Here is a 27,219-nt window from a genome sequence, read left to right as displayed (position 1 = left end):
TTGCATGTGTTTTGGAGTTTGCAAGTGTTTTGGAGTTTGCAAGTGTTTTGGAGTTTGCATGTGTTTTGGAGTTTGCATGTGTTTTGGAGTTTGCAAGTGTTTTGGAGTTTGTATGTGCTTTGTCTCTAGGGGCCACCGTAGGATCCTCATCTCCGCCTGCCCGCACACATAGCCCTGACATTACCAGCATAGAAGCATTCACAGTCATTACACTGTTTGTACACCATATGTGAAAAAAAGAAGAAAAACAGAAAGCCAAATTAGAAATACCTCTAAGCAGTAGAAGGTTGTTGACAGTAGCAAGCTACAGGTCTATCAATATCTTACTGTTTAACTTTTGTGTTAACTAGATTGATATTAATGAAGTCAAGGTTAAGTTCGTTTTTAAATTTTAGTAATGGTGGTTTCAAAATATTTTCAATGCACTGATGTGCACTGAAGTAGAGGAGTCATCAGTGAATAATGAAACTGGAGATGTCACTTCTAGAGCAAGACATCTGACTTAAGTCTAATGAACCACGTGCCATTCATTTCTCTTAAAATTTTATCACAGTAGTTCATTAAAGAAAACACGAGAGTGCGAGATCAGAGAGAATATGAACTTAGATTAAATAAATGAATCCAATAAGACAGAAAACATTTTAAAGTCTCATTGTACTGTTTTTTGCATCGCACAGTTACTTTTTTGTGACGCAATCGTGAGTAACTGTGCGTTACAATACAATATTATATGAGGTAATTTTTAAAAAGTAGAACGATACAGTCCTTTTGAGTTACAGAATCGGAACGCTTTTCTTGGTTCCGGTCGTACGGACGTTTTAGAGTGCAACACAAAGGAGTCACGCTTGCAAGATATCAACACTGACAGTTGGTACAGGTTTTTGTGTGTTTGCTGTTAAGCAGTGGAGTAAGCAGTGGAGTAAACCATGGAGGTCCTGGGAGGACAGTTTAGCGACATGACTCCACAGGAGCTGGCGGCTCCTGTCAACACCGTAGCTGTGAGTATGAAGACTGGAAAGGACCGAAAGTGTAGCAGCACGAGCACAGAGATGCTAACGCTAGCGTGGAGGCTGTTAGCTCATAGAGATGCAGAGTGAAGGGGAACGTCCTGTGTCCCAGTTTGTTGTTTCTGACAGATATTTTTTCTAGTGTACAATTTGGAGAAAGTGCATAAGTATGTACACAGTTTGAATAGTTTTCGCGTTATGAATAAAAACGGACTTGTTGTTTATTTGCTCTTTTTCCCTTTTTAACAGGAAAAATGGAAGTTGTTACCAGCCTTCCTGAAGGTAACAGAACACACCAGCCCTTACACACTTTTACTAAATTTTAATGCTGCTTGATTAAAATATGTTTAAAGTATGGTAGAAACTATAATAGTGTGCTGTCATGTTTATAAAAACAGTTTGAGGTGATCTGAGCTCTGTGAGATGGTGCGTTACCCTGCTGGAAGCAGCCATACTGTGGTCAGCACCAATCCTCAGCAAGCCTTGGTGTTTAAATGGTGCTTAGTCAACTGGGGACTGAAGTGTGAGAAGATAATGTCCCCCAACCAGCAGCCCCATGCTTTCATGATGTTCACACCAAATTCTGAAATCAAAACTCATTAGACCAGAAAACCTTTTTCCAATCTTATATTGCTGAGTCTGTGCAAAATGTAGCCTCAGTTTCGTGTAGTGGTGTAGTAGTAATTTGACTTACTGTTGCCTTCCTATCACTCCAAAGCAGTCAAACAATAACAATGACATGTTTATTTAAATAGTACAGGTCATTACATAGAATAGAATAGAATTCAACTTTATTGTCACTGCACATGTCACAGGTACAAGGCAACGAAATGCAGTTTGCATCCATCAAGAAGTGCTTTAGCCATAATATAGATGTATTACAAATATTTATTAGCAATAATATAGATATGTATGTATATTACAGAAATGGATCTATTATGGTATGTCATAATGTACACGGTATGAAGGTATGTTATGAATATGCTATAACTATAAATATGTACAGGCTGTAGTGAGTACAAGCTATGTACAGGCTATGAACAGGATATAAATATGAAAATCTATACAGAAATATGAAATTAAAAAAACTATACAGAAATATGAGATATACAGCTATACAGAAATTTTACATATTTTACAGAATGCTTATTTATACAGAATTACATGACAGCTGAAAAAAACCCTTTGTAGGTTTATGATGTCTTAAGGCATTAAAAACAATTAAATAAAACAACAGCATCTATTAGCTGTGGGCCTGTGCGGCTTAAAAGGTTTTGAGTCTGTTTTTCAATGTACACAGAGATGTAACTGATCCTAGGTCAGCAGCCTGCTCCAAGGAACAGAGCCAGAATATCTGAAAGTACCCTCAACACACTAAGATACGATTTTGAGAACAGATCTGAAACTGATGACCTGAGATGTCTGTACTGGGTACCAAATCATCAAAAGCTTTGTGATTTCTGTGTACCTGTAAGGATTCCAAGGCTAGATTTTAAATGAGTAAGGGAAATCCAACTGATAATTTGGGGAGTCCTGAAACTAGAGCGCTGCAATAAACTAACCTCCCCTGATGTCCAATTTCTCACAGTCAGTTTGAGATAGGGATTTTCTAATCTTATATTTTTTAAGTTACATAAAGCAGTTTTGGTAAGCTTATTGATGTGGTTATCTGGTCATTTTTCTTCTGATTCCTTAGCAAGATATTTTTGGCCAAAGAAATACATTTAGTAAAAAGTGAAACATTTGAGTCCAGTATGGCCATGAAATAATGAAATATTGCCATAATGACCAAATATACCGCGTACAGCGTGTCTTGTTCTTTTACCCTGTCAAAGTTTTAAGTCATGGACCTTCTTTAAATTACTTTTCTTTGTCATCAAATATCAAAGTATCCTCCTGTGTGATGATGACAGAACAGTTGGTGGGTCTACATCTGTGTGAGTAATATTATTTGGGAGAGTAAACATGTGTATCATGTGTGTTTTGAAGGTGAAAGGTTTGGTAAAGCAGCACATCGACTCATTCAACTATTTCATTAATGTAGAGGTAAAACATGAGCATTTCTTTGTCTGTTGCTGCTTTTTCATGTACATTTGGATTTTGAGCATCAATGTCTCATTTGTTCTTCTTCTAGATCAAAAAAAATTATGAAGGCAAATGAGAAAATCACAAGTGATGCTGATCCAATGTGGTACCTCAAGTAAGTCACTGTGTGCATCCACCATCACTGACCTTAACACTGCAGACATGCACAACAAGTTGTTTTTTTGTTTTGTTTTTTATTAAAAGAGGAAATAATGGATTTTTAAATATTTGCAGATACCTCAATATCTATGTTGGCATGCCGGATGTGGAAGAAAGCTTCAATGTAACCAGACCAGTCTCTCCCCACGAGGTGAGAGTAGCATGTGTTTCTGCTGTTAAATATGAACCATTGTTTACTGTGGTTTAATTAAAGTTGAATAAAGCCTTTGAGTAATCAAAAACACAGCTTTAAATGAGTTAAAATATATATATATATATATATATATATATATATATATATATATATATCTATATATATATATATATATATATATATATATATATTTATATATATCATTGCACATTAATTCTCTACACTTTGGACAGATAATCACACATTAAATACAGAGGGAACATGTCTCACTCAGGCATCTCTAGACTCAGCTGGCATTTAGTTGTAGCCCTCAGAGGTATTTCTTAATTAATTATTTTTGTTACTTATATTTGAGTGCCTACACCTCCAATACTTTCCTTTAAAGATGATGAGATATAGCTGAGAGTCATCCGTTTCATCCCAAAGTGTCGTCTCAGAGATATGACCTACTCTGCGCCCATCACAGTGGATATAGAGTACACCCGTGGCAGTCAGAGGATAATTCGCAATGCGCTGCCCATTGGAAGGTATCTTTTTTTTCCCCCTCCCCTGCTTCTTTTCTGTGATGCAGACATATTTATGTTACATTTATATCAAATCTACAAATTTAAAACCTCTCCAGCAAAGCTCAGTAAGCCAACAAGTGCTAAAAAAAGATTTAGCTTTTGTGATTTTTAAGCTTTGTTTGCTGATAAACTGACCTTCTTCACTCATTTGTGCTGACGTATTCTGCTTTATAACAACACTGAAGCAATATTCATATTTTATTAATGAAGATAACTCTGCTTTTCTCAGGATGCCCATCATGCTGCGAAGCTCGAATTGCATTCTCACGGGAAAGACGCCCATGGAGTTTTCAAAACTCAACGAATGTCCCCTGGATCCAGGCACGTAACCATAGCACTCTCATTTTAACTTTTTCCCCCTGAAGAGCCTCACCTGGACCCTTAATGATGAGTTTTGGCATCTCAGTATATATCAGTAAAATGTTTGATGACCATTCAGGGCTCTAGAGTGCGACTAATTTGGTCACAAATACGACCAAATTTTTCAGTGGTGCAACTAAAAAAAATATTTGGTCACACCAGTGTGACCAACTCTTCGGGTAACAAAAAAAAATCTCTGCAACTCTCTGTGGTCAACAACAGACACACAGTATGCCCCTATCGTGGACTAAACCATTCAGAGATAGTCAGGGGCGGGACCTCTCTGATTGGCCGTGGTCCAGTTGAAAGTGCAGGTGGATAGAGAGAGGTGAGTAGCTTGAATAAAGCGATATCGATTCATTAAATCCTGAAACGACTTTTAAATAGAACTGTGTTTTGCCAGAAACGCCAGATTCTCAGATTAAAGCTCACAAAACTAATTCAACAACCACCAAACAGCAAATGAGAGCAGGTACACGGATTCCACACAAAGACGTAAACACAGAGCGGACTCGATGCATCAGAATCAGCTTTCTCTTTCTCGGCTTTCTCACCTGATGGCCTGTACACGGACACGCTGTCGGAGCTCACCGATTCTGATGCGTCGGGTCCGCTCTGTGTTTACGTCTCTCTCTCTCTCTCTCTCTCTCTCTCTCTCTCTCTCTCTCTCTCTCTCTCTCTACTTCAAACACCCATCTCAAATCTCTGTTTTCTGCATTATTCATTTGCTTATTACCCACAAGTCTACCATTTTTTACAGCGCTGTCGGCCGCTGTCTTTTTTTTTTCTTTTTTTTACTTAAATGACCTCGGACAAGAAAGCCTAATTTCTGCTGTTCAATACTGAAGAAACTAAAACTTTTTAAAATTATGCAAAATTGCAGAATCTTTTTAAGGTTGTCTGCTATAAAAATCCAGGCAGAAAAATCTCCTTCATGTTTTTTTGTTTTATTCTCAGTTACTTTCACACAAAGGCATCTGCTGTGATGTTCACAATTCTGATGAAAACATCACAAACATAAAAAACAGACCAGCAGACTCATATCTTCGACTAGCAGCTGGTACTTAGTTGTCACCCAGTTGTAGTCCAGCTTTCCCTTATTGTCCTCCTCTTCTGAGCCGAGGGCCTGAAGAGCCAGCTGGAGCTTCTTTCTGTGCAGTGGCTGTTTGATGCCCAGCTCCTAAACATCCACAAGTTTGGATTAAACACACAACATTCCCCAGTTACTGCACAGGAAGTTCAGGGCAGGAATGCTTTTCTTCCAGTGTTGGTAAATTTATTAAATTCTTCTGCTTCATCGCACCCTCTCCAGGTCCAGCTGCGAGGCCTGTAGCAGCGTCTGTCCAGAGGAGATCCACACGCGAGCCATGTTTACATAAAGACCAAGACCCTGCTCCTGCAGCCAGTCGCACACCTGATCCTTCGGCCAGCGTGCAAAAGCTGTTCTAATTTACTAATTTCTAAACTGCTTTTCTGCCTGCAAAAGCAAAGTGAGTGAAATCCAACTTTGTCAAAGTGTTAATTGAGCAGCTTAACCATGCACTGAGCAGTATACTGTGAACAGCAGCCGAATCAAAGCTTGCAAGGATGTTAACCAAGGATCCAAAGATGGCTCTGATGTTATAATTGTGTTAACAAGAGAGTGTAATTAAATAAAAAATGTACATTAGTACCCCTGCACATTACTGTAGCTGATATTATGTCAACTATTTCTTAGTTCTAGCTTCTAAATTATATTGACTTTTGAATTCGTGCTGCTTATTAGCAAACCAAATTCTTATATAAACTAGTATGATTTGTATAATTAATCAATTAGTCAGTTTAGTTTAGATTTTAGCTGACAACCATTCAAAGGTCATCCCTTGCAGGGTTTCTAATGGGTTGCAATTGTTTTTTCGGGGTGTCTACACACACAGGCATGAAATATTTATGGATATATGTGCAGAAATATTTGTATACCAGCCCTCGTCCTTCCATGGAAACATTGTAAAATGCTCGAATTCTGCCCTGCCATTTCTAAATGTCAGGTCTTTTGCAAAATGTGTAGTAAGCAGCTACTGTTGTTACTGAGAGAAGCATCTTTACACACATTCAGGATTTTACTGTTGGAAACCACCCAGCACTTTACTGTGGACCAGTGGCATGCTGGGTGCTCATCTCCTCTCAGTCTGCTGTGTGTTGTGTCGAGTCTTGTGTTTTAGTACGTGCTTCTTTTACACATAATGGAAACTGTGACTACAGAAATGCTTAAATAACAGTGCTCAGTCTGTGGGTGGTTTCCATAAAGTCTGAAACTGGTGGAACGTCCCAGTGCTGGGCACTCCCAGGATTGAAGGTAGCTGAATAAAGAAGAGGTGTCAGTGGATGTTTGTGTGCACATGAACATCTCTATTTGCATGCTTAAACATGTACAAATATACAGCAGGGTCTTTCGAACATCAGAAGAGAAAGGGACTGCTGTGTTGTTTGGGCAAATGTAAAGACTGGGACACGGAAATGCATCTTTATTTCAATCCAAACAAAGTTCCCACTGTCCTGTTGATAGGACATTCAGAACACCAGTGTTTTAGATATTGGTTTAATTTAATATTAAACAACTGGCATATCAAAATATGCATAACATGAGATCGAAATCAAAATTCTTAGCAAAACACAATTTTTATCTTCCAGCACTACGGTGCGCTAGGTTTCTGCCACTTTGCTGCCATCCATAAGTCAAAATTTGTAATCATTATCCCAACTGGGTATCTCACAATTTTGATTTGCCTCTGCTAATCAGGAAATTTTATTTTGTTTCGTTTTGTTTTTTGTGGCTTAAACAAGTTTTTAAAAATGTATGTCTGGTTAAAGCTGTAACATTCAAAGATCATCCTGCTCAAGAGTGAACTGGAAATACATAACAATAAAAGTTTATTTTATGTGCATGAGCAAATGAGCAGACATGTTTGGGAAAAAAAAAAAAAATCTGTAACCTGTAAGTTGAAATGTGAACTGAACTGTAGTTTAAAAAATAGTTTTAAAACATTTACTGTGTTTCGGGGCTAACCCTTTAAACTGGTTTTATTGGTCTTTATAGGTTTGTCAGTGACTGAAGATGATGTCTGATGCCAGCGACATGTTGGCTGCTGCTCTTGAGCAGATGGATGGAATTATAGCAGGTAAACCTCTCCCGTTAAAAAGTATCAGCGCAATATTTTACCATGACTTTTAGTACTTGTGAAAGCCTAAAGCAACAAAGTCTCTGCAGGTCTTCCAGGTTGAGTCAACATTGATAAGCCCTTATCTGGTGTCTTGTTATGGCTTGTTGCACAGCTGACATTCAAGCTGTCATGTGATATCTTGTGCTCCATCTAGCCTTTATTCTTTGCACTTTGAGTCTGTGTAACTCTAAACCAGTGGTTCTTAAACTTTTTCTACCCCTTTTAAAAGCTGGGAAAAGTTAATGCCCCACCCCATGTATTTGTCAGTCTTTACCAATAAAAGAATCCAAGTGAAGGTCAATCTCATAGCATCATTTTTTTTTTTGGGGGGGGGGGGGGGGTCGTCCCTTCTTTTTTTCTTTTTTTTACCTATGTAAATCTCATTCAGTCACCTATATGCATTACATTTCTCTCCATATCCCTTCCCCCCTCAGTGGGTCTATGCCCAGATGTCTGTTCACCTGTTCAGAGTAATGTTACAATGCTGGTATTTGTGTGTGTATGTATATATATGTAACCCAACCAGTGCAGGGGCCTCCCTACACCCCGGACTCTGCGTTGTGTAAGTTTGTGTTGGATTGGGGTGCACAGTAGAGAGACCAGTCGGACACAGGCGTTCAATTTGTGGCTCGGACCGCGCCGTTTATTCAGATGCTGGGGCAAGCACCACTCCAACTCTGCTGCTGGCCCTTTGCAAATCACAGTAAACACTGCGTGATTATCGACATAGTAAAAGACAACAACAAATATATAAAAAACACATTAAGCAAAAATAATCATGTCTTTACAAAATTCCTCGGTCTCAGGAATGTGTATGAGACAAAACTAACATAGCTGGACTACCAGCAAACTGTAGCTGGAAAGCTAATGCTTCATCTTGCATTACTTTTCCCGAATGAGTGCTCTGCTAACTAGCGGGAATGTAGCCCGAAATCGCGGCAGATATTACCAAATGAAACATGCACACAAACTGCTCATACTCTCATCAGACAATACATGAACCTCCCAACAAACACAATATATGCTTAGCAAACCGCCATTTTACACAGTGGAACACTTATTTTTAAACAAAAAACCAATGCAGTACACCTCTGACAGTGCTTACCTTTGCAAATCACAGTAAACACTGAACAAAGATGGCGCCCGCGCGAACAAGAACTCTGAACTACGGTGTCCTGCAGAGGACAAATGGTCAAAATTGCTAAAATTTACAATGTATATGCAGCTCAACAGCGACACCTTGTGACCTATTCCAGTCACTGCCTTACATCCGCCTCTCCTTTAAGTGATGGCGTCCCAGTCATCAAACAAAACAAAACAAAACAGTCTCACTATGTATAAAAGAATAACGGTGTGGGAAGATGTGCAGTGTAATGCGAAAATGTCTATGTGTGTATCCTATTAGTATGGGTACACTGGCTGTGTCATCCTACGTGTTTCCTGCAGCCCTCCTTGCTTTGGCCCTCTGCCACAGCTTCCATCCCCTTTCTATCTTCTTTTGATCCGCCTCTGGTTCGTTAACTCTCGACCCATAAGTCAGTCTCTTTGGGGGATGCCGACTCCTCGGCAAGTTCCTCCTTGGTTCACTTGGTCTGGGAGGTGAGTGGGTGACCCTGGCAGTTTCATTCCCCCTCCAATCTTCACTCTCTTGTCCTGCCCCTGTGTCCTTTTCCCGTGGTCCTGTGGGGGCAAGTGATCCATTTGCTGCTTCAGCTGAAACTCCCTCCCCACCTCCTTCCAGGCTATCAGCCTCCCAGTCCTCGATCGTGTCCGACTCTTCCTCGTGTCTGATTACTTCACCAGCCTGCTCTCCACTGTCCTCTACATCCTCAATCTCTCCTCTATGCACCTCCTCCACATCGAGCTCCATTTCCTCCCTTGCCTCCTCTCCCACCTGCTCCACTGGAAGAAACATACACTGTGTGAGTAGGTTGCGGTGGACCACTCTCTCTGTATCACCATTTTCCGATCGCACCACATACACCGGCATGTCTGGCTGTTTCTTCACCACAATGTATGGACATGACTCCCACTTGTCTCCGAGTTTGCTTCGCCCCTCCACATGACACACTTTAACAAGGACTCTGTCACCCGGGCTGAAGCTTTGACTCTTTGCTTGTCGGTCATAGTATCTTTTCTGGTGACCCTTAGCCTGGCGAGAGGCCTGATTAGCCTGTGCATAAGCCTGTGACAAGCAGTCATGCAGGGTCTGGACATACTCGCTATATCCCCCCGACCCATTAGTGGTTGACAGCCCAAAAACCAAGTCGACAGGGAGCCGTGGATGCCTGCCAAACATCAAGTAGTATGGTGTGTACCCTGTTGAATCATGGCGGGTGCAGTTGTAGGCGTGTGTCATTGCATCCACATATTCGTGCCACCGGGGCTTCAGGTGAGGTTCTAGCGTCCCCAGCATGTTCATGAGGGTGCGGTTAAACCGTTCAGTTGTCCCGTTGCCCTGTGGGTGATAGGGCGTGGTGTGGGTCTTAGTGATGCCGGTGCATTTACAAAGCTCCTTCACCACAGCACTTTCAAAATTACGCCCTTGGTCTGCATGCAATTTTGCTGGGAAGCCAAACCGACAGAAAAAGTTTCTATACAGCACCTTAGCCACTGTGCATAGCGTGAGAAATGGTCAGTGACAACAAGGACATTTTCGATACCACCTTTTGATTTCTCAAGAGTCAAGAAATCCACACAAACTAGCTCCAAGGGGGCACTGCTGTGGATACTGACCAGGGGGGCCCTGACCCCTGCGGTTGGAGTTTTCCTAAGGCAGCACCTCTCACATTGCTCGCACCAAGCCTTGATTTCCTGAAACATCCGTGGCCAATAAAATCTCTCCCTTATCATGTGCAATGTCCTCTCAAAACCAAGGTGGCCTGAGTCATCGTGGAGAGCAGTCTTGACTGATATACGCAAATCCTCTGGTAGCACCAATTGCTCAACTACTCCCCTTTGGCTGTCTTGGACGCAGCGGTACAGGATGCCATCCCTTACCACTAACCTTCTCCACTCCTTTAAGAGAAGGCGCACGTGCCCTTCAGCACTCATTCGCTCACTGCGGCTTGGCTTCTGGTTCATACTCTTATAGTGCAAGACAGGGCCAATAACAAGGTCTTTTTTCTGCCCTGCACGGATCTCCTGTTTGGTCATGGTGGGCAGGGATTCCATCCCCACATCCCTGTAAGGCTCAGTGGATGTAGGGGGCCCGAGTTCCAGTTCCTCCCCTGCAGGCGTGCCATGGCCAGTGAGGCTTTGAATATCCTGGGTAGCCTGTGTCACACCATGCCCCTGTTCATCGACACCCACCCACTGAGGGCATGTCTGTAGGATGTGCATGACCTCCTGGTTAGACATGCGAGAGAGGGCGTCAGCGTTTGTGTTGCTCTGTCCCCTCCGATACTGGACATCGAAATCGAAAGCAGCCAGCCTAGACACCCACCGCTGGCCTGTGGCATCCAGCTTTGCTGAGGACATAACATACTTGAGAGGGTTATTGTCTGTCTGGACAGAGAACCTACGCCCATAGAGGTGGTCGTAGAATTTGTCTGTGACCGCCCATTTGAGAGCAAGGAACTCAAGTTTGTGTGCAGGATACCTTGTCTCTGCTGGGCTCAAACCTCTGCTGGCGAAGGCTATGACCCTCTCAGCTCCCCCTTGGACCTGAGCTAGAACGGCGCCCAGACCCTCCCCTGAGGCGTCCGTCTGCAGAACGAAAGGCAAGCTATAGTCAGGATATCCCAGCACTGGAGCGCTTGTCAGCCTTTCTTTTAGGGTCTTAAATGCCTTCTCGCATTCATCTGTCCACATAAAGGGTGGATCGGTGGCCAGACTTTTCTTTCCCCCTCTCTTTTTCTTCCTGGGGTCACCAGCAGTTAGGCGGTACAGGGGAGCAGCTAGGGTAGAGTACCCACTTACATACCGCCTGTAGTATCCAGCAAATCCCAGGAATTGCAACACTTCTTTGCGGTTTGTGGGCCTCACCCAGTTTTTCACCCTGCTGATCTTTTCTGGGTCTGTCCGGATCCCCTCAGCAGACACTAAGTGACCCAAATACTGAACCTCCTTTCTCACTAGCTGGCATTTAGAAGGCTTTAACTTCAAGCCATGCTCCCGAAGCCGATCGAACACCAGCTGCAGTCTTTCCAGATGGTCATCAAAGGTTTTGGAGAATATAATGAGATCATCAAGATAGATTAGGAGGTGGGTGAAGTTCAGGTCGCCAAAGCAGCAGGTCATGAGTCTCTGAAAGGTGGAGGGAGCATTCTGGAGTCCAAAGGGCATCCGATTTGCTTCAAACAGCCCCATAGGGGTGCTGAATGCCGTCTTGTGTTTGTCATGCTCCGCCACCTCTACCTGCCAATAACCAGAAGTGAGGTCAAGGGTGGAGAAGTATCTTGCCTGCCCTAGAGCCTCCAGAGCTTCCTCTATTCTGGGGAGAGGAAAAGCATCTCTCGTGCTGCAGGAGTTCAGTTTCCTATAGTCAATACACAGCCTTAGTGATCCATCTTTCTTGGTTACGATCACGACAGGTGAAGCATATGGACTTTTGCTGGGCCTGATAACGCCTGCTGCCTCCATTTCTGTCAGCAACCTTCTCACATCCTGCCACTGTGATGGGGGGATCTTACGGTAAGGCAGTCGAAATGGCTTAGAGTCGACCAGAGGGATTTCATGCTGCACAGTCTTTGTATGGCCATAATCCAGGGGGTGCTGTGAGAACACACCTACGTTCCTTTCCACCAGCTCTTTAAGAAGGGAACGCTGGTGCTCGTTTTCGACGTCTGCGCCACTTAAATCCACTTCCTGGCTTGCCACAACGTGGTCCATACCCAGGCATGCTTCTCTGCCTCCGCGAATGTGATGACTGCCCTGCATCCTGTCTGAAAAGTCCACAATACTTTCCACCAGAGATGCCTTGGCCAGATGCGTGTGAGGCTTGATAGTGATAGCATGCTGGGAGAGGTTCATCACTCTTACCGGGGCACATCCTTTCTTTACATCAGCAAGAACTCTGGCGACCAGGATGTCTTGGCTGAGCTGCAGGGAGGGATGGCCTTCAATTAAGACTGTATAAGTCTTTCTTTGTGGTCCAGCTTTTATTTTGCACATTAAATCCATCTCTTTCCCAGCTTGAATGTGTACCTTACGACCAGTGTAAACAACAGGGCCCACTGTGTCATCCACATCACACTGTTCAGTGCTCTCAATCTCCAGCAGGGAGGTGTACCACTCCGGATGAGTCTCCTTGACCTGGAGAAGGAACTGCAAGCCGTAGGTTGCCTGGAGGTGGCTTCTGGAGGCACGGAGGACATTAGTTCCTACAAGCAGAGGAACAGAGGAGCGGTACTCTGTGTTAGTGACAACAAAAGCGGGCACACCCTTAAACTCTCTCCCCAACAATTTCAGGTCGATGCGTAGCACACCATGGTAGGTGACACTCTGGCCCCCTGCACCTTCTATAGGTATCTTAGAAGGTTGTAGCTTTTGTTTATGGAGGGTGGGGTGGCTGCGCCAGTACTGATGCGTAATACTGGTTATCTGGGAGCCAGAGTCGATGAGTGCCCTGCACTTCATTCCGTTGACTTCCACCTCTCCCTCATTCCTGGGACCAACTAGGGGAGTGCTCTCTCCTCCGTCACCTTTGTTCACCTGCACTGTGGGGACTTGCTGCTCACCCATGGTTGCCCCGGCGACCATGGGCTTTATCAGTTTAAAGGCTGAGCTGAGTAAGTGTTTCCCTCCATGGGGGTCACAGGCTGAGGATCGCGTGCCCATGTCTGATCAGGCCCTGGGAGCACTGCTCTGCAAACCCGGGCTATATGTCCTTGCTTCCCACACCGGTAGCATGTGACCACTGACATTGGGGTTGCAGCCCCAGGAGGTGGTCGGACTCTCAGTGGAGTGGCAGAGGATGGAGCATCAATTCTCGATTCAAGGTGGGTCAACTTGGCCATCTGCTCCTCCTGGCTCAATGCTAATTTCTTGACCATCTCTGCTAGCTCTGACCACTCTGAGGAATGTTTAGCCTTTTCTGCCTTCACATTCACACTACACTCTGATGCCACTTGTACCTGGGCATAAGTTTTCTTTGACTTGTTTTGAGGCTGGAATCTCTTTGTTTCTGTTGCTAAATTTCGGAGCTCAGCCTGCAGCTCACGGAAACTCAAAAGCCGGGGCTTCATTGGCGAGATCCTCGCATACACATCTTCATCATTAATCCCCCGTATGAACTGCCGGGTGAGTTTACTGTCACGGTCAGGGAAAGGCTTGCCTCCTCTTTGGTTTTCTTCCACAGCTCGCAGTGTTGCCTCCAGTGCTATAGCATATGAACAGGCAGACTCCCCAGACCTCTGAACACGCTCATAGAAGTCCGCTAGTAGATCTGAGGAGCTCTGTGTGTCGCCGTACTCTGCTCTCAGTTCTTCGAATGCCCTTTCAGGTGTTTGGACATGGAGAGGTAGATTCAGGACCAGCTTTCGGGCTTCACCAGTTAGGTGACGCACCACCGTGGAAAAGCGTAGGTGAATCGGGAGCTCTATTGCCTCAAGAAGATACTGCATGTCACGAATCCAGTCCTCTACAAGGACCTTGCTGTCAGCACTGCCAGTGAAGGCTTGGACATTTTTCACTTGGTGAGTCTGTATAAAACCACCGTAGGCAGCTAGTGGGGGGTTAGCGTTGGCTGCAGCCCCGCCAGGAGCACTTAAAGAGGTATGCACCTGCTGGGGGGGTATACCAGGGTGTCCACTAACTTGGGGGTCTAAAGCAGAGGTTGGTACGTGCATTGAGGCATGGGTGCCGGGTGGGGCTATAAAACCTCCATGGGTCATATTCACAATAGGGGGCATGACAGTGTTGGAGCTTATAGCAGATGAGTGGAGGGGAGCTCGAGAGTCATGGACAGCAGCTAGTGGCATGCGGGGCAAACGGGGGGTCAGCCCATGCTTTGAACTTTCAAGGGTCTGCTCGGCTGCAGAACGATTATTCATTATGCCCACTCCCTGCACTGTTAGGGGGCTTGGCATGGTGGCTTGGGGGGCAGGTGTGGAATACAGATGGCTGGTGTATGCTTGGGAGCTGAATGGAACGGTCATCGTTGGGTAAGGAGTGTTAAATGATTGGTTCAGGGTGGGCTGCTGAGTACTTTGCACCGCTGGGTAGTTGGGATATGAGGCAACATGGGGTGCCGGTGTAGCATGGACACTGGCCTGAGGAGAAAAAGCAGGGGGCATAGTTATCTGTACATCTGGCTGAAACACTGGAGGGGCTGTAGTTAGAGGGCTGTGGTTGGACTGGCTTGTCTGATTGGCTGGCACTGAACTTGGGCGAATTTCAGATAGGTGTGAGGGCACCTGCATTTGGCCTCCATAGGCTGGCAGTGGTGGGGCATGAGCTGGAGCCACGCCAAGATCAGTCTGGGGTGAAAGCATGGTTGGTGGTGGGGTCTGTTGTGTGCCCAGCCCAGAGTCGGTGAGGTCCCTGATTGGGGTGTGATACTGTAGCCGCTGGCCAGTGAAGCTGGGGAACTGGGTGACCAGCTTCGACTTCACTGATGACTGTTGGTCCACTGTACGGACGCTAGCTGTTGCCCCTTCATTCAAAAGGTGAGGCTGTGCCCTCTTCGGAGTGTCTGCATAGTCTCTCATCATTTTCACTGTCCTGTATTTCCAATTTAGCTGCACCAAAAAATGTATGTGGGTTGTATGCTTTTCAGTGTGAGTAAGTACAATCTATTTCTAGTAAAATAGAACACAACACAGATGTATGACAACTATCATCTCATAACGCAAAAAAGAATTCACAAAAAAAAACAGCATTAAACTCAGAGTGCAGTTAAACAACTATCTTCAACACAGAGGTTGTGAATGACACAAATCAGAAGCAATTTCTTAACCGCATTTGATGATTATCATTATAGACAGGGAACATCAGTTAACATTCTCACTACAATTCAAGTCTCTGAGTCTTTTTTTTTTTTTTTTTTCAATGACAGAAAACCCTCAAATGAAACCACCCCAAGATTTCACTTTCAAAGGATACGCCTGGGGAGGTGAAAGTCCCAGTAATACAGCTGCACAGGCAGTTATATACTTAGTTCAGTACCCCGTCAGACGGCAACACCTCTTACTGCAGCAGCGTAGCTGGGGGTGTCGGCATTGCTTTCTCTCCGGTCTCGAAGTGCCACAAATCCGGGTCACGGCACCAAAGATGTAACCCAACCAGTGCAGGGGCCTCCCTACACCCCGGACTCTGCGTTGTGTAAGTTTGTGTTGGATTGGGGTGCACAGTAGAGAGACCAGTCGGACACAGGCGTTCAATTTGTGGCTCGGACCGCGCCGTTTATTCAGATGCTGGGGCAAGCACCACTCCAACTCTGCTGCTGGCCCTTTGCAAATCACAGTAAACACTGCGTGATTATCGACATAGTAAAAGACAACAACAAATATATAAAAAACACATTAAGCAAAAATAATCATGTCTTTACAAAATTCCTCGGTCTCAGGAATGTGTATGAGACAAAACTAACATAGCTGGACTACCAGCAAACTGTAGCTGGAAAGCTAATGCTTCATCTTGCATTACTTTTCCCGAATGAGTGCTCTGCTAACTAGCGGGAATGTAGCCCGAAATCGCGGCAGATATTACCAAATGAAACATGCACACAAACTGCTCATACTCTCATCAGACAATACATGAACCTCCCAACAAACACAATATATGCTTAGCAAACCGCCATTTTACACAGTGGAACACTTATTTTTAAACAAAAAACCAATGCAGTACACCTCTGACAGTGCTTACCTTTGCAAATCACAGTAAACACTGAACAAAGATGGCGCCCGCGCGAACAAGAACTCTGAACTACGGTGTCCTGCAGAGGACAAATGGTCAAAATTGCTAAAATTTACAATGTATATGCAGCTCAACAGCGACACCTTGTGACCTATTCCAGTCACTGCCTTACATATATATAACACAAATGACTTGGCATGACATCATTTGACATGAACTGGTGAAAAGTCGAGAGAAAAAAAAGTTCTTTAGTCTGATCAATCAGTATTGATGTGACGAGGTGTATTAGTGCTTGTGACATGGGTAACATGCAAATCTGTAAAGGTGCTATCGATGCTGCAGCATAATTGTAATGTGTTCTGCCATCCAGACAATGTCTTTAAGATCTTTGATTATGTTAGCAAGATTATGCCAAACCAGATTCTACTTTAATTAAAGTAGCAAAGGTCTATAAGAAGGGTCCAGAAAGGAGAGGCAAACCTGTTGTAAGGATGGAACATTTGTGACTTTGCCAGCCTTTTGTGTCCTCATCAGAAGGCTTAAAATGTTGCTTAAAAAAGGAGGTGATGCAACACAGTGGTAAACATGTTCCAACCTTTATGAAATACACTTTTTTTTTTTTAACATACGCTTTTTCTTTTAATGACAGTTATTCAGTTTCAACATTTTTATAAATTGTGTATTCAGTGTTGGCTTTAAATAATGTGATTACATTTTACACAGCATCCCAACATTTTGGAAAATTATATTGTGTTCTTCAATTACTGTTAGTGCCTGAGCCACAAAATGATTGATGTCCTCTGTAATCTAGCAGATGAGAACTTTTACTCACTAAAGCTTGTCAACAAACATCACATGCAGCATAAGATGACACTGCAGTCTGTCTCTGGACTAATTTTATCCTCATATTTATTCCTGTTGTGATTCTTTTGTCTCAGGTTCCAAAGCTATAGACTACTCCAATGGTTTGTTTGACTGCCAGTCGCCTACGTCACCTTTTATGGGTAGTTTGCGAGCGCTTCACCTTTTGGAAGACCTAAGAAGTGTCCTAGAGTTGATGGACTCGGAGGAAAGGGAGAGTCTACGATGCCAGATCCCCGACTCCACAGCTGACAGCTTTGTTGAGTGGCTCCACGGTCACATGGTAAGACCCTTACTTGTGGATGTTAGAAATATCAGTTGGATTCATGGAAAGAGATAAAGTTTATTAGCAGGTCTTTAGAAATTAAAGCAAACAGACCACTTTTTGCTCTTCTGCCATCCAGAAAAGTGTAGCCTCAGGGTAAACCGTTGTAGCGCTCGTGTTGCATTTTCTGTTTTTGAAATCGGTGCAAGTTGTGTAATCTTGCCAGATCTCTCTTGGAAATTAGATTTTTAATCTCAATGAGATTTTTTTACCTGGATAAATAAAGGACTAATAATAAATCAAAAAATCATGGAAGGAGTTTCTCCTGTGATGGCTGGGCATGACGTCCTTCAAACAAACTGTAGCACAGCTGGTTTGATTCTGATTGTTGCGTGTGCCAAATTAAAGCTGTATTAATACAGAACAGTGTGGGCAAACAGTCTTGTATCCAAGTCCACAAATGGCTTGTTTGCTAAGCGAAAACGCAGAACAATTGTCCTGTACTGCTGGGTTCCCATGGAATCCAAGATGGATTAGCTGTATTGGTGTCACAGTTGATGTGCAGCAAGAAACGCACAGACTTCTTGTGAATCAGAGCAGTGACTGGCTGCAGGCCAGTGAGAGTTTTTGTGTAATACTGTAACCCACTCTGTGTACAGCAGTCTGAATGTGAGCTCTCCATTTCAACCATGTAAGGTTTTATTTGTGCAGGGTGAAGTGGTGTAGCTGCTCAGGCACTTTGATGTGAAGAATTTCAGCTGAGAACATTAGTAGACATTAAAGAGTTCTTCTAATAATTTATTTTTCTCTCCCCAGTCTAACGGACACATTTCATTGGGTGGAGGTGACCACTACCAGGAGAGGCTTTCACGACTAGAGACTGATAAGGAGTCTCTTGTGCTTCAGGTACCTGTCTAGCAGTAATTCCATAATTTTACCATCTCCTCCACCGTCTATTTTCTGTAAAAGTCCTGTGAAGCTCATCGATGTTACTTCTCCCTCTCATCGACCAGTCAAAAACAAGAAGGGGCAGGACTTGCGTTATCAACACTGTAAACAATGGCGGGCGAGAAAACCATTTTTGTAACCTAGCAACATCAAGCATTGAAAGAATGCTTGAAGCTCTAAAAATTAAGTCAGGGGTTTGACACACAAAAAACACTTACTGATAAATATTGTTTTACTTAAGAAAATACTCCTAGTACTTAAACCAACGCAGAGTTAAAAGGTGAAAATGGAGCACAGCCTGACGTCCTTAATAAACTCAATAAATCTGCTGCTGCTCTGAAAACGTCAAGAAACCGCAAATTTCTGAATAATAGTTCACATAATGCTTTATTATTGAATTCATTTTTGTTTGTTGATTTTTAAAGAATTTCCCTGGGGTGGCAAATGGTTACTAATGTAATTATTAGCCAGTGTTTGTATAATTTATGGGTAGCTACAGGTGGACTCTCCAGGATCTGGAAAGGAACTGAAACATTGTAAAACCTAACTGGAGGTTTCAAAGCTTGCTCGTGTTTCTGCCCCACATGCAAAAGATTTATTGCACTTGAACTGTGATCAGATTTGTTTAGTTCTCTCCCTCACTGTTTTTAGGAGCAGGGTATCTGTATATGTTGATTGCATGATTCTAAAGCTGCCGCCACCCCTGACGTACTAAGAGAGATTTCTCTTCTGACTTGAAACTCTTAAAAATCTATAATAGTACAAAGAGTGGAACTGATAACTTTGGCTCATCATGTTCTTTAATAACTTGGCCCTTGGTTTGTTTAATATCAGGCTTTGCTGTCCTTTCTAAAAATGTGTTACCTTGTGTTCATGCAGGTGAGTGTACTGACAGACCAGGTTGAGGCTCAGGGGGAGAAGATTCGGGATCTGGACTTGTGTTTGGATGAGCACAGGGAGAAGCTCAACGCCACAGAGGAGATGCTGCAACAGGTCTGTGTGTGTTTGTGTGTTTGTCTTACACTCTGAGGACGGGAAAGTTTGGGTGGTGCTGACTCTCAACTGGAAGAGCTGAGTTCACACCCTCCTGTCAAGTAAACATCTACTGTGTGCACTGCTGTGCTAAGTTTATAAGTGGGTGTAACAGGGGCGTCTTGTTAAAACTGTTACTCATTGAGGCTTTGCAAATGACTTTTTGTGTCTCCACCTTTACACAATAATTCCTGTACTACCAGTGTTGTTTACACAGATTATTTGTTTGTTATTACAGGAGCTTCTGTGTAGAACTACTCTGGAGACTCAGAAGCTTGAGCTTATGTCTGAAGTGTCCAACCTTAAGCTGAAACTCAACAGTATGAAAAAAGAGAGGCTTGACTTTGATGACGGATTTAGGGACAGCGAGGTGAACTAATCCTCTTTGTTTCTGAATGTTTCTTTTCTATCTCACTTAACGCACACAGACACACACACACAGACACACACAGGCTCAACAATAATGAAACACTCATTTATTTTGTCCTAAATCTCGGGGAGAGAGGATCCCGTCTTATTATCAGTCTCAAAGTCATTTTTATTCCTTGTTAGTATTTGCTAAACTAGCCATTGACAGTATACCCACATTATTGTAATATTAATTGGATTTTTTTTTGTTACTTTATTAGACAAGATTTTTATAAAGATGTTGTCAGTCATTTGTTTACTAGAGATGGGAAGCTCTCTGCTTCCCAGATAGACCGAGCAGAATGTCTGGAAAGCTTTCAAACATGTCATGGTCTTGTTGTAGCAGCGCGGCCATCTTTTCCACCCCGCTGGAACAAAAAGCTGCTGTCCGTGTTCCGCCTCACAGCACATAAATCACTTCTTTTCTACAAGCAGCTTCCCCTCATTTTGTCACTGCTGCTGCTTGGAAGCACTGATTTGCTGCTTTCAAATGCATTTGTAGTCACTTTATAGAACTTTTTGCTGATACAAGTCACATTTGCAAGATGGAAGCAGTTAATGAGATGTTAAAATGATTCACTTAAATTTCATTTTGGAATCTTAGAGTTAAATTTTTATCTAGAGGACAAAAAAATGTGTGTGTGTGTGTGTGTGTGGGGGGGGGGGAATTATCCTTCAGTATTTAAGGTGTGACCTGTTCTTTGTTTCTTTTGTCAGGATTTGATTCTTGAAATTAATGAGCTGCGGTACAGACTGACTGAACTGGAGACTGAAAAACTACAGTATGAAAAGAAACTTAAATCCACTAAGGTGAGTCATCCCAGAGCACTTTACTGGCTGTGTATGTATCTTAAGGACTAGTTTTACCCTTTTTTAAACAGCCAAAATCCACCATTCTGTTTAAAGTCAATACTTAACAGCTGAAATGTTCTTTTATGCCCTTTAAAAAAATATAATATCTGTACATCTCTTGTTACCTGGATAAAGTTATTCATGCAACCATTTCAGCTGCTATTTGTATAGTATTATTCTGTAGTCACAGTAGGGAAAACAGTGGTTTGAGACCACAGCACAGCCAGAATTTTTGCAACTATGCAATGAGCATTTGGATCTTGTTGCCTTGGAAATGGTTCCTTTGCAGATGTGGACGAGGACTGTGATCACTCAGTCAGCTGGTATTTGCAGAGCGGCTTTGATGGATCAAAATGGTGATAATACAGTGTCGGTTTTAAATTGAAATGGGGTTGAGTTGGCATTTACAACCCTAATTCCTAAAAAGTTCAGATGCTGTGTAAAATCTGAAGGGGAGGGGGGAAACTGAATGCAATCTATTCATCCATCCATCTATGTTTTCTTTCGTTTATCCGGGGCTCTGTTACACTATTGGAGCAGCAGCCTAAGCAGAGAAGCCCAGACCTCCCTCTCCCTGGCTAACTCCTCCAGCTTTTTCAGGGAAATACCAAGGTGTTCCCAGGCCAGCTGAGAGATATGTCTCCAGCATGTCCTGCATCTGCCCTGGGACCTCCTCAAGGTGGTGGATGTCTCACCCAGGAGGCGCCCAGGAGAGATCCTAGTCAGATGCCCAAGCCACCTCAACTGGCTCCTTTCAACATGGAGGAGCAGCGGCTCTAATCTAAGTGTCTCCCGGATGGCTGAACTCCTCACCTTATCTCTAAGAAGAGGCCAGCCACTCAGTAAAAGCTAATTTTTCTGCCCCTTGTATCTGCAATCTCGTTCTTTCAGTCACTACCCAAAGTTCGTGACCATAGATGGGACGTACACCGACCGGTAAATTGAGAGCTTTACATTCACGCTCAGCTCTCTCTTCACTACAATGGACCCGCACAGCATCCGCGTCACTGCACCCAGAGCACCAATCTATCTTTCGATCTCCCACTCAATTCTCTCCTCCCTCATGAACAAGACCCCGAGATACTTAAACTCCTCAACTTGGGGCAGGAATTCATCCCTGACCCAGAGTGGGCATTCCACCCTTTTCCGCCTGAGAACAATGGCCTCAGATTTGGAAGTGCTGATTCTCATTCCCACTGCTTCACACTCTGCTCCAAACTGCTCTAGTGTGAGCTGGAGGCCATCATCTGATAAAGCCAGCTTAATCACATCATCTTTGAAAAGCAGAGAGGAGATTCTGCGACCACTGAAACGAAAAGCTTCTGCCACTTCTACACCTCCTATGGACTTTCTGTCCATAGGAGTTCTAACTTTTTGGAATTTTTTTGTACTTGCAATGTGTTTGTGATTAATCTGCAAAAGTTGCAAATCTGTTGACATATGTGGCCAATCTGTTGCTGTCTACGTACACAGAATTTTGCATCAAAAATGTATTTATATTCAGGGTCCAGCCAGAACATCATAAATTTGAAACAGAAATTTCAAAGTTCCTCCACAAATGGTGCCACACTGCTGCAGGATGGTGATTCAACTTCTTCAAAATGACACTGGTGCTCAGCAGCCTTCCTTTTTATGTGGGATATAACCACAATGCAGCCACTGACTTGAGTCCTCTATTGCAAAAAGGCTCATCATAGATGATTTGCACTCACTGGAACAGTGACTCTGATTGATTGCAGTGTAATGGGGTGTTATGAATTAGATGACATATTGACAAACCTTTACCAAATTGTCTGAGAAGGAGTTCAGTTATTTTGAGTCAAATTGCCTTCTGCCAGGTAACTGATGCAATTGCTTTGAAGGTGGTCAGTCAGAGGCTGGGGGATTACTAACCACCATGTTTTTTTCCTCTCTCCTGGTCACAAAGAGTTTGTCACCCTTTTGCCTCTTAATCCAATTCCATTAACAACATCTAAGATTTTTTCGTGTTATTTAGGATTTTTTTTCCTTCTCATTCAGAGATTCTCATGGCTGTTTGAATGCTGTGAATTTAGGTTTTGGTTGCAAAAGGAAACGAGTTCAAATATCAAATGGACCCTTAATTGTTACAACACAGACAAGAAAATTGTTTGTTTTACAGTTTGAAAAGAGAAGTTAACCAAGAACACAAAAAGCTAAACTAAACTAGGTGAAGGCCAGCTGACTATCAGACTGCCACCACCCTTTTATATGCTGACGTTAGAAAAGGTGAAGGAGGGACTCTGCTTACTAGAATTTTCCAGATGATTGCTTTGGATGTTTTCTATCGTATGCTTCTTGAACTGCATGTAGTAACTGCGTGTAGCTTTGGGGGTTTTGTTGTTTGTTGCGGTGCCTACTTTTAATCTGCTTTAGTGGTCATTTTCCTGGAAATTTAGATATTCAACATTTCTTGATCTCTTTTTATCTTCTCTCCTTCCCATTTCTGTTTTCTTCTTCTTTCCGTGGCTTGTCTCTTTACTGCTAGTCACTAATGGCCAAACTTTCTAGCCTGAAAATCAAAATGGGCCAGATGCAGTATGAGAAACAGAGGAAAGAGCACAAACTCCAGGCGATGAAGGTCGGCTTTTCCCAGGATGACTGTTGTGCTTGCTGTATGATTATGGTTTTTTGACCTCTCCCTTTGGCACCTCTTCTTCTTCTTCTTTTTAATTTTTGAGGCATAAAACGATTAAATCTGGTTAGATTCTGTTTTCACGCTCAAAAATGTATGTATTTTTGCAAATAATTTACTTGACCACGCATTACTGCATTTTGCTGTAATGCATGGTTAAGTCAAGTGCAATCAGAAACACCACTTCCTTAAGTCTGCATTTACTAGGCACCAATTTTATAATTTCTTGTCCTGTTTAGTCTCTCATCCAGATGAAACTCTTAGAAAGAGGCTGAAAGAAAAACATAAGGGGGGTTTTTATGTCCGTGATTTTATTATTGCACTCACCTCCACCCCTATTTGCATGAACGAGCATGAGCCATCTGAACTCTGCTTGTCCATTATAACCAGTTGCAGTGCTAGTACCCGACCACAGCGCGCCACATCTCAACTTTTTTTTTTTAATGGCACGAATCTTGTCACTGAGTTTTTAATGCCCGGCTACAACAGCAACAAGAACAGTTTGCCTTGTGTTGTTAGCAGGAATGAAGAATGAACTGTTTGTTGTGACCCTTCAGACTGCTTACTCCACCTTCTGACTCATGTCTTCCAACGTTAATCACCTACCTCTCTTCACCAGCAACCTGTGTGTGCGTGTGTGTGCACCCTGCTAACCTGTCCTGCTGTTGTGCTTTTCAGTTTCTTTCATGTACAGCTGTCTTAATAAATGTCCACTTTCCCATCAGTTATATATACTATACTCTACATTCATCTGTATAGAACAGTTTCATTTTTCATGCACAGCACACGCACTCTCCATGATTCTCTATATTGAAGTACAAATTACAAGTGTCCATTTTAAGAATCCTATTGACTAAAGCAAAAACACAAGCTACCTTCATGTCTTGAGCATACCTTTTAAACATTTACAGTGCAGGTGAGGAAAAATAAGCGAGGCCCCCGAGTTTAATAACTAGTCAAACTTTTCTTGGGTAGAAGTAACCTTGAATAAACATTTGTAGCTGTAGACCAGACCAGTTTAATGTTTAACAGACAGTTTATCCTTAGGACTGCTTCTGCTCAGCCAGATTCTCAAAATGTTTCAGTATAAATGAGTTTCTTGAGGTCATTCTGCAGCTTTTCTATCAGGTTCACTCCAGAAGAAGGATTTTCTTTGTTTGTAGTCATCCTTGAGTAGATTTATCTCAAAGTTTTGGCCTTTTGTTTCACTGCCAACTAGGGATGCAACGATACCAATTTTTTCAAACCGATACTTGGATCTGAGTACTTGCCGATACAGAGTACAAAAAAACGATACTTCTACCACACACACACACACACACACACAAATACAATTAATTGGAAGACAGGTTTTATTATATTCCCTGCCGATAAAAAATAAAATCTTAATAAAAATGACCACAAAAAAATTTCAAGTGAAAAATAAGCACTTCTGTTAAATTATTGCAGAGTCTCCACTTTGTAATTTTACAAAATATCACTGAACTATTGGCACTGTCTCGAGCTTTCAGAATAATAAATAAACACTTCTGTTTGGAATAAAATAAATACAAATTAGGTTTGCGAATAAAATAAACTTTTAAATTATTGCAGAGTGTCCATATTGTAAACAAACAAACAAAATAATTCTTATTAAATAAATAATAAAATATAAAAAATTATAAAATAAATAATAAATAAAATAATAATTGGCCCCCTAGTGGCCAATCTAAAAAACTACAACAGAAATGACAAGCCTCCCTCTGATTAATGAAATAAGTTGGTATCGGTTCATGGTATCGGTTAACTTTTACGAGTATGAGTACACACACATTTTACAGTATCGGCCCCTGATACCCGATACCAGTATCGGTATCGGTGCATCCCTACTGCCAACAATAACAGTTTGAGAGATATAAGCATAATTTGCAGTGTAAAAAAATTAGGAAACTGAACAAGTGGAGGACAAAAAAAGTTCTGTTCATCCATCTGTTTTCTAAAGTATCAGAAATGTTCTCAGTGAAAGGGTGGCTGTGAAGAAAGAAGGGAAACTGGTAGAAAAGGCTGAGGTATGCCAAAATACACAAGTACTGAAAGGGACCGCTATCAGAGTGTGTGTCAGTGTGTTGAAAAGTGGAAATGTTTGAGCAAAGGTTAACATGTAAAACACCCGCTCACACCAACACTGTGTGTACGTTTGGTTTCTAAAAAGCAGTGTGGCCGTGATGTTGCTGGACTGACAGCCTGTAATGTTGCATCCTGTATGTTTAAATTTTACATATCCTCACATTTTAACACCCTCAAACTTCACACCAGGAACTCTTTCATTAATCTTTTTCTCTCCTCTCTAGATGTGGAAGTCCAGAGGATGAAGAAGGCAGTGGAGTCTTTGATGGCAGCAAATGAAGAAAAGGTACATGTGACCAACTAGGATTCACCGTGTATCACATCCCAGCTACCCAAAGCTGCTCCGGGGGGGGGGATAAACTGACCTCATTTTTCTTTTTCATTACCTTTTCCTTTGCAGGATCGTAAAATTGAAGAACTGAAACAGTCACTGCTGCGGTACAAGAAAGTACAAGACATGGTGATGTCCGTGCAGGGAAAGAAAGGTTACAATTTTAAAAATTTAAGTATTTTGACAAATTTACATAAAATTTGATTCACAGCATTTAAAAACTGACATTAATGATGTGCTAAAATAATGCATTTTAAGCTTTAGCTGCCACACAGACCCTTCAGCTATCCCTGGGTTGCTTGCCTTTTCCCCTTGTTGTTTGTATAGTTTTGTGTGCGAAAACTTTTGAGCTACTTCCTACATCTTGTGAACAGGATCATGTGTTAAATAATTTGATTTTATATTTTGGTCCATTACAGAAACAAAGACAAATGATAATGAGCACGTTGAGAGTTCTGGTGATGGATGGGCCACAGTCCGAGCTAGCCCTCCGTCTGTGGAGTCCGAAAAACAAGAAGGCACGGATGCTGAACAACTGAGAGGGAAAAGCCCAGATGAGGTTTGTGGAGAGGGAGAGGAGATGCAGCAAAGGGCCACGGGTCGGTCTCAAACTTGGTCGGTGCGTCTCAGTCATGTGGCATGCGGTTGCCTGTGTCGGACTATAATATTATTTTATGCCATGTTAGACCCCTAATTAAAGATTGTGAATTATTATGTAGTTTTAGTTTGCATTATGCTCCTGAATTAGAAGAAGGTGGTAACTATTACATTTGGTAAATTGATTTGCATTACATTAGACTGCTGATTTATTGTGAATGGATGATATTGTTTTATGATGCATTATACTGCTGAGTTATAAGAAATATTGTTCACAGAAAGTCATCGCCTTATTTGTCTGATTAGAAGAGAACAGAGCATACTGCCCCATCTCATCAGGAGCAGATAAACAGGGAGCCAAGGTCGTAGCTTAGGCGCTGTGTGAGAAAGATGTGAATGTTTAGGCTTTTATGATTAGGTGGGGGCCACTAGAGGCTATAAGAGTTTGATCAAGGCTCCACCATTTTGAGATCTGATGCTGTCTGCTGTATGGTGTCCATCTCCCACGCGTGTGTTCATTAAATCATCGTTTGACTTGACCCGGCCGGACCAGTGTGGTTATTTTGGTTTTCCTCCTGTATCCATTCCCAATATTTGAATCCGTAACAGTTTTGGGGGCTCGTCCTGTGGTATTGAGGAGGAAAGTTTTGGAGGCTTGGACGGTCCGAGGTGGTCAGACGGGCAGACATTATCCGGCAATCGAACTGAGTGGACAGGCGCCTTTATAAAAGAGGTAGGCACAGGCCTGTTGATTTTATCCGAAGTGTGCTGAATTGGACGATAAAATTAAATGTCTATTCAGTAAAAGTTGCCGGTGAGTGTCTGTTTTGATTTTG

At 42.6% G+C, this 27,219-nt stretch overlaps 1 protein-coding gene across 1 annotated transcript; it reads left to right on the top strand.

The window, feature by feature from the left end:
* Nucleotides 1-843: 843 nt before the first annotated feature.
* Nucleotides 844-25,940, top strand: LOC148101955 (liprin-beta-1-like). Its single transcript, XM_087843032.1, has 16 exons — nucleotides 844-998; nucleotides 1,257-1,289; nucleotides 2,997-3,053; nucleotides 3,142-3,207; nucleotides 3,327-3,402; nucleotides 3,832-3,932; nucleotides 4,201-4,292; nucleotides 5,644-5,821; nucleotides 7,408-7,489; nucleotides 17,269-17,474; nucleotides 18,273-18,362; nucleotides 19,284-19,397; nucleotides 19,675-19,806; nucleotides 20,562-20,654; nucleotides 25,680-25,741; nucleotides 25,856-25,940. The coding sequence occupies exons 9-15, from the start codon at nucleotides 7,426-7,428 to the stop codon at nucleotides 25,698-25,700; spliced, it is 720 nt and encodes a 239-aa protein (XP_087699158.1). The 5' UTR covers nucleotides 844-998; nucleotides 1,257-1,289; nucleotides 2,997-3,053; nucleotides 3,142-3,207; nucleotides 3,327-3,402; nucleotides 3,832-3,932; nucleotides 4,201-4,292; nucleotides 5,644-5,821; nucleotides 7,408-7,425; the 3' UTR covers nucleotides 25,701-25,741; nucleotides 25,856-25,940.
* The last annotated feature ends 1,279 nt before the right edge of the window (nucleotides 25,941-27,219 follow it).

The sequence above is a fragment of the Neolamprologus brichardi genome, chromosome 7 (genome assembly GCF_056152115.1).
Source record: "Neolamprologus brichardi isolate AB-2024 chromosome 7, ASM5615211v1, whole genome shotgun sequence".
Classification (NCBI taxonomy): domain Eukaryota; kingdom Metazoa; phylum Chordata; class Actinopteri; order Cichliformes; family Cichlidae; genus Neolamprologus; species Neolamprologus brichardi.
This window is presented reverse-complemented; position numbering and strand designations above follow the sequence as displayed.